At 46.7% G+C, this 7,500-nt stretch overlaps 1 protein-coding gene across 3 annotated transcripts in view; it reads left to right on the top strand.

Moving 5' to 3' along the window:
* Positions 1-7,500, top strand: part of si:ch73-138n13.1 (mediator of RNA polymerase II transcription subunit 12) — a 107,006-nt gene that overhangs the window by 70,585 nt on the left and 28,921 nt on the right. For all 3 annotated transcript variants that reach the window (XM_017682176.2, XM_017682175.2, XM_017682173.2), the window contains one exon: positions 7,184-7,293. In XM_017682176.2, coding sequence (XP_017537665.1) covers positions 7,184-7,293 — 110 coding nt within the window. The remainder of the gene's footprint in view (positions 1-7,183; positions 7,294-7,500) is intronic.

The following is a 7,500-nucleotide window of genomic DNA, read 5'->3' as shown; positions in this document are numbered from 1 at the left end:
AAGAAGGTTTTTACCTTCTCCTGTAAAGTTACTATTTCAGGGGTTTTCTTCCGACAACAGCGATATATGTGTAATATATTTAACAACATCCACATATGGGCGGCACGTGATACTCAGACATGCTAGCTTCGTCTTATGTAACGTTTTTGTGTGTCGTCTTTGTTTCGTTTAGATGAAGTGAAATTCAGTAGAACAGCTACGTAGTTACACTAAAAGCTAAGCTATGCAGTAAAATAATTCAAACGTGAAATACGTAGAAATATTGTTCCTGTTGTTTACAGTAATACTAATAATTATAACTATTCTGGATTGTATAGGTATATCTGACCATTTATTTAATGCTTATGAATGTGTAGCCAGTATAGATGGATATAAAGATTTCCGTTCAGAACAGCCGGTAAGTGCAGGATATTCCTACTGAACTTGGGAGGCGTGGAAAGCCGGTTTTAAGGGTACATTGTGTTTTTGTCTGAAAGGCACACACAGGGCGACGTGTCGTCGTGGACGTGAACGGGCGCTGACCCGGTTAGAGCATGCTAAAGGCTTTAGATCAGCCTCTTACGCGTTCATACATTCCGCCTGACTTTTCCGCTCATGTGATCAACATAAGCAGAGTCATTCCTGTGTGGATCAGGCGGCCGGACTCGGGCACGTTTAGGCACCGGGGAGTTTTAGAGCGTGAGCTCGGAGTGGAGCTGCTCACTCGGCCCGGCTTTGTGTTGCAAGTTAAAATAATAAAAATTCATTTCCCTGCAGTTTGACACACAAAGCATGTCTCAGACATCTGGGCTGCTGTTCCACTCGTCAGCGAGATTAGTACATATTACCTTTCATGTTGCAGCGTCCTGGCTGTGCTGTTATCTGCTGACTTATGAAGTTTACATTTGCATCCGTCCTTTTCATGTTTAGGGAGGACCTCTGTTGCTGTGTAGATCACAACGAGCCACCGCAGGCTAACGGTGCATCTGGTTCGCTCCAAATGATTTTCTTCATAGTTTTCAGTTTGCTTTTCGTCATAAAGCTTTAAGTGACTGTTAAATTCAGACTTACTATATTCATTATTAGGTTATTACTTAACATTTCAGAATTTTAAATTAATAAAATAGTAATTACTGCTACTGAGAGCTGATTGGTTAGCGTTACTGCTACTGAGAGCTGATTGGTTAGTGTTACTGCTACTGAGAGCTGATTGGTTAGTGTTACTGCTACTGAGAGCTGATTGGTTAGTGTTACTGCTACTGAGAGCTGATTGGTTAGCGTTACTGCTACTGAGAGCTGATTGGTTAGCGTTACTGCTACTGAGAGCTGATTGGTTAGTGTTACTGCTACTAAGTGCTGATTGGTTAGTGTTACTGCTACTGAGAGCTGATTGGTTAGTGTTACTGCTACTGAGAGCTGATTGGTTAGCGTTACTGCTACTGAGAGCTGATTGGTTAGTGTTACTGCTACTGAGAGCTGATTGGTTAGTGTTACTGCTACTGAGAGCTGATTGGTTAGAGTTACTGCTACTGAGAGCTGATTGGTTAGCGTTACTGCTACTGAGAGCTGATTGGTTAGTGTTACTGCTACTGAGAGCTGATTGGTTAGTGTTACTGCTACTGAGAGCTGATTGGTTAGTGTTACTGCTACTGAGAGCTGATTGGTTAGTGTTACTGCTACTGAGAGCTGATTGGTTAGTGTTACTGCTACTGAGAGCTGATTGGTTAGTGTTACTGCTACTGAGAGCTGATTGGTTAGTGTTACTGCTACTGAGAGCTGATTGGTTAGCGTTACTGCTACTGAGAGCTGATTGGTTAGTGTTACTGCTACTGAGAGCTGATTGGTTAGTGTTACTGCTACTGAGAGCTGATTGGTTAGTGTTACTGCTACTGAGAGATGATTGGTTAGTGTTACTGCTACTGAGAGATGATTGGTTAGTGTTACTGCTACTGAGAGCTGATTGGTTAGCGTTACTGCTACCGAGAGATGATTGGTTAGTGTTACTGCTACTGAGAGCTGATTGGTTAGTGTTACTGCTACTGAGAGATGATTGGTTAGTGTTACTGCTACTGAGAGATGATTGGTTAGTGTTACTGCTACTGAGAGCTGATTGGTTAGCGTTACTGCTACCGAGAGATGATTGGTTAGTGTTACTGCTACTGAGAGCTGATTGGTTAGTGTTACTGCTACTGAGAGATGATTGGTTAGTGTTACTGCTACTGAGAGATGATTGGTTAGTGTTACTGCTACTGAGAGATGATTGGTTAGTGTTACTGCTACTGAGAGCTGATTGGTTAGCGTTACTGCTACTGAGAGCTGATTGGTTAGTGTTACTGCTACTGAGAGCTGATTGGTTAGTGTTACTGCTACTGAGAGCTGATTGGTTAGTGTTACTGCTACTGAGAGCTGATTGGTTGTCATTACTGCTCCTGAGAGCTGATTGGTTGGCTTTACTGCTACTGAGAGCTGATTGGTTGGCATTATTGCTACCGAGAGCTGATTGGTTGTCATTACTGCTCCTGAGAGCTGATTGGTTGGCATTACTGCTACTGAGAGCTGGTTGGTTGGCATTACTGCTCCTGAGAGCTGATTGGTTGGCAGTACTTTTGATGCTAATTGGGGCATTTTTGTACATAAAAATTTTGAAGCATTCACAAACTACGATATTTGTATAAACGCTCCACTGGAACCTATTTATTTTGGACTCACTCAGAAGTGCCCTCTAGTGTCTGATTAATGTGGAAGACCTTTGAGTGGCAGTTCTCTTCTTCTTCTTCTCTCTCTTCTCTTCTTCTGTGATGCAAACAATGTTTCATATACATGTATATCAAACGTCCATCTCCTCCACATCGTCAGATCTCAGGGGCTGTGGGAGCTGGACGCAGTCGGAGAACGCTCTGCGGCAGGCGTATGTCGGGGGGCTGTGGGAGCTGGACGCAGTCGGAGAGCGCTCTGCGGCAGGCGTATGTCGGGGGGCTGTGGGAGCTGGACGCAGTCGGAGAGCGCTCTGCGGCAGGCGTATGTCGGGGGGCTGTGGGAGCTGGACGCAGTCGGAGAGCGCTCTGCGGCAGGCGTATGTCGGGGGGCTGTGGGAGCTGGACGCAGTCGGAGAACGCTCTGCGGCAGGCGTATGTCGGGGGGCTGTGGGAGCTGGACGCAGTCGGAGAGCGCTCTGCGGCAGGCGTATGTCGGGGGGCTGTGGGAGCTGGACGCAGTCGGAGAGCGCTCTGCGGCAGGCGTATGTCGGGGGGCTGTGGGAGCTGGACGCAGTCGGAGAACGCTCTGCGGCAGGCGTATGTCGGGGGGCTGTGGGAGCTGGACGCAGTCGGAGAGCGCTCTGCGGCAGGCGTATGTCGGGGGGCTGTGGGAGCTGGACGCAGTCGGAGAGCGCTCTGCGGCAGGCGTATGTCGGGGGGCTGTGGGAGCTGGACGCAGTCGGAGAGCGCTCTGCGGCAGGCGTATGTCGGGGGGCTGTGGGAGCTGGACGCAGTCGGAGAACGCTCTGCGGCAGGCGTATGTCGGGGGGCTGTGGGAGCTGGACGCAGTCGGAGAGCGCTCTGCGGCAGGCGTATGTCGGGGGGCTGTGGGAGCTGGACGCAGTCGGAGAGCGCTCTGCGGCAGGCGTATGTCGGGGGGCTGTGGGAGCTGGACGCAGTCGGAGAGCGCTCTGCGGCAGGCGTATGTCGGGGGGCTGTGGGAGCTGGACGCAGTCGGAGAGCGCTCTGCGGCAGGCGTATGTCGGGGGGCTGTGGGAGCTGGACGCAGTCGGAGAGCGCTCTGCGGCAGGCGTATGTCGGGGGGCTGTGGGAGCTGGACGCAGTCGGAGAGCGCTCTGCGGCAGGCGTATGTCGGGGGACTGTGGGAGCTGGAGGGGGGTGTCGGGGGGGTGAAAGTGTATGTTCTTGGTTTTCTGCTGTGCTGTAAGTGGTTTCTCAGCTGGTCGAGTCGGTCTGTGTATAAGCTGTTTGTCAGATGTTGGCGTGGAATGCTGACCTACAGAACCGTCCGGTTCTGTTTTCTGTGGCCTTTTTCTCTTCCTGTCAGGAAACTCAAAGATGATGAGCGGCGTCCTGCACTGTTTTCACGCTCAAACGCAGACACACATACTAACACTGCTACTAACAGCGAGGGCGTCTCTGTTGATTCGGCTCGTAAGTGAATATTTTGTCAGTTAATTGAATGTGTTGCTTTTCTTTTAGGTCAGACTGTAAACATGAGCTTAACTGAACAACATTATACTCTGCCCAGCCTTTCACAGATTCCAAAATTTGGAGAATTCTAAGCTTTTTTTAGCCAGTCCTTTAATAAACTTGTTAAAACAGTGCTGTGCAGTAGCCTCGAGCATCTAAACGCCTTCTTTGCAGTTATGTGAAGTTATTTTCATCAAGGAGAGGTTTGGAAATGATCACACTGATGTGCAGAAAATCACTACCTATCGTATTAATATTATTCATATTACAGTAAATGCAAATACAGTGAATACGACAGGAAGTGATTGGAGACATCAGGCTGTGAACTTCAGCTTTTGCTGGATCGGTTTGCAGCCGGATTAAGCAGAGTAGTATACGCTTTATCTTCGTGACTGTGAAACGGCGCGCTCCTTTTTTGGGTCCTAGATAATTGTTCCTACTCCAGGTGGAATAATAGCGGCGGATACACTTTAATCACAAAGACCAAATACTGTTTTCCTCACGGAGGGTTCAATAAAAACAAGCACCAGCGATTGCTCACCAGGATTTGTACTTTTAGTGGGAATCATCTGATTTGTTCTTGGTGTCAGTGGAACCCGAGGCACGGTGGAGTTCACAGGAGACGCTCGCAGGAGACGAGCGGTCAGCGATGTGGGGGACAAGAGGCAGAAAGCCGCTGTAGTGTGAACGCAGGGTTAGACTTCATGCATGCATAAGAGAGGAGATCCTGCTGGTGTGGGTTTCCTCTCTTTCAGTGATTCACGCAAAAGTGGCCTAAGTGGCCTTCCTCACCTTGTAGTCACAAGATATAGTCTTTTTTTTTTTTTAATGTGATAGATGAGCGCACTCATAACGCACGCCACCCTTCACTGTCAGCTCACCTCCATACAGGCTGTGTGTGTGTGTGAACACTGTACTCTCTGTAGTGGTCCTCATTAAAACACACACGGCTGAGTGCACAGGCCCATCGCACAGTCTCACCAGTTTGCCCAGTGTAGTTCTCTGAGGTCGTCCCACCAACTCGCATTGTCCCCGTTTTCTCCAAATCCTTCATTTAATGCACAATATTAAAATAATATAATAATGACGTTTATTTATTTAAACACCTTTGATGCAGTAAAACGCAGCTTAGTGTGTTTTTGTGGCAAAGAGCATAAAAGCATTAAAGAATGTCAAAATGTACTGAAGTGATCAGTGAATAAATCTGCAGAATAATCCCCCAAGATGAAATAACAGAAAGGAAAGGAGGAACTTCTGTTTTGATTTGTTCAGCTAGACACACCTTTGTCTCTCACTTCTGTGTAACGTGTGTTTCAGACCAGAAGCGCTTTGGTTTTTCTTGTTTTTCCGTCTGTATGTAATCCACACTGTGAACGTTAAAGGGGCCAATAAAATATTTGATTATTCGGGGTGGAAAATGCTTCCGTCTGAAGCTGCATCACTTTTGGAAAGTTTAACTTGATTGTAATCAATTAGAATAATATTCAAAAACCTGATTTGCCCAATTTTGGCCAAAATGAAATTCTTTGGATGTTTTGAAATGTAACCCCCCCAACCAGCCCCCCCCCCCAGTTGTTTTTACTGTCTATATTCCACAGTTTTGTAAGTATTTTACTGTCTATATTCCACAGTTTTGTAAGTAGATAAGTACTTATTTACAAAGCGCTCTAAACACAACCTGAGTTGACCAAAGTGCTGTACATCAAATCAATCCCCAGGACACACGGGGTTAATATTCCTAACGAAAGTAGCTTAGAAGAAAGAGAGAAAGAAAACTAGCAGCACCTCACATCACTACAGTCTCCTGCTACTTAAATGCAAGTTTGTAAAAGTGTGTTTTTAGACCTGGTTTAAACACAGAGATAGAAGTGGCTTGGCGAATATCGGCGGGAGACTGTTCCGAAGTCTCGATCACCTTTAAGTTTCAGCCGAGTCCTGGGAACAGTCAGCAAGTCAGAGAAGATGATCTAGGAGAACAGGTTGAGGCTGTTAGCAGGTCTGTAATATATGAGGGGGCCAAGCTTATTTAGTGCCTTAAAACAAACAGCACTTACAGTAAGCTGTACATTGTAAATACACCTTGTGTGTTCAGTTTGTCTTTAAATGTAACTGAATCCAAACCAAATCAACTGAATCAGGTTCATGCAGTTGTTTCCTATTGAACTGTGATTGACTGGATTCGTCATGAGGTCAGAGATTTGCACCCCTGATCATTATAACACACGACGAAGACCACCTCCAAAACAGCCACCTTAGAGGAGCAAGCTAAAGCGCTCTTAACCTCTAATGTAAGTGGATGTAAAGAGATTTTATTCCAAGCGGTTTCTGTTGCTTTTCTGTTTTCTTGTTGATCTACCTGTGCTGAGGGGATCGAGGAAATGTGGGGAATAACCTCACACACACACACACACACACACACACACACACACACACAAACAGAGAGAGGCTGGCTGTGTCTCTATCGTGTGTTGGCTGGTCAGCTGGAGTGATGTCACACCCCACAGCAATGCAGTTCAGCTGCTGTTCCCTTTGTGCTGTAGAGCTCCACCTAGAGGCAGCTTTCAGTCCATTCAGCACAATCACATTCAAATAATCTGAGATTTTTTATTTCCTCAGAATTCCGTGTGAGATGTAATCAGAGAGGTTCAGAGGGTTTGGTGTGAGACGCTTCAGACGTCTTTACAGTGGGGGTGATGGGAACCAGGCATCGCCATGACTACAACACAGATATAGACACTTTATTCACCATCCAGAACCACCAGAGAACCCACACGAGTCTTCTGAGTTTATAAGCAGGGTTGATGATGGGGAAATAGTGGAAAATCTGAAGTAATATGCTTTCTTTGGGGGCTGTTTTGCCCACAGCATCCTGCATGTCTCCCTCCACCATGAATAGACATTAAAAATATGTTTTAGATCCAAAACCTTCTCAAAAGTATGGTATAACCATGTCTCGGGCGCCAGGCTGTGTTAGCTATTTAATGTAATAAAGAACTGTCTCTGTCTCTCTGTAGGAGCAGGTGAAGCAGAGTGGACATGAGGAACCTAAGGACACTGACACTTTGGTGCAAGAGACGGACAGTCAGTATGGGACATGGGACACGGGGCTGCGCACGGACGACAGGTAATACCATGTAACAGTGCTGTATGCAGGGTTTTTGCAAGGGGGACACGATACAGTGGAGAATCTCAGGGGGAACCGGAGCTCCGTTGTGCTGCTGCTGGTTGATTCATCCAGATTTCTCATGTGGGCATCTGGTCAGCGTAGTCAGCTGAGGAAACCGAGGGTTTTGCTGTAAAAGACATTTAAAGGCTGTATTTTAACGAGAGC

This window comes from Pygocentrus nattereri, chromosome 29, assembly GCF_015220715.1.
Source record: "Pygocentrus nattereri isolate fPygNat1 chromosome 29, fPygNat1.pri, whole genome shotgun sequence".
In the NCBI taxonomy this organism is placed as follows: domain Eukaryota; kingdom Metazoa; phylum Chordata; class Actinopteri; order Characiformes; family Serrasalmidae; genus Pygocentrus; species Pygocentrus nattereri.
Note: the sequence above shows the minus strand (reverse complement) of the source record. Positions and strands in the feature narration are given on the sequence as shown.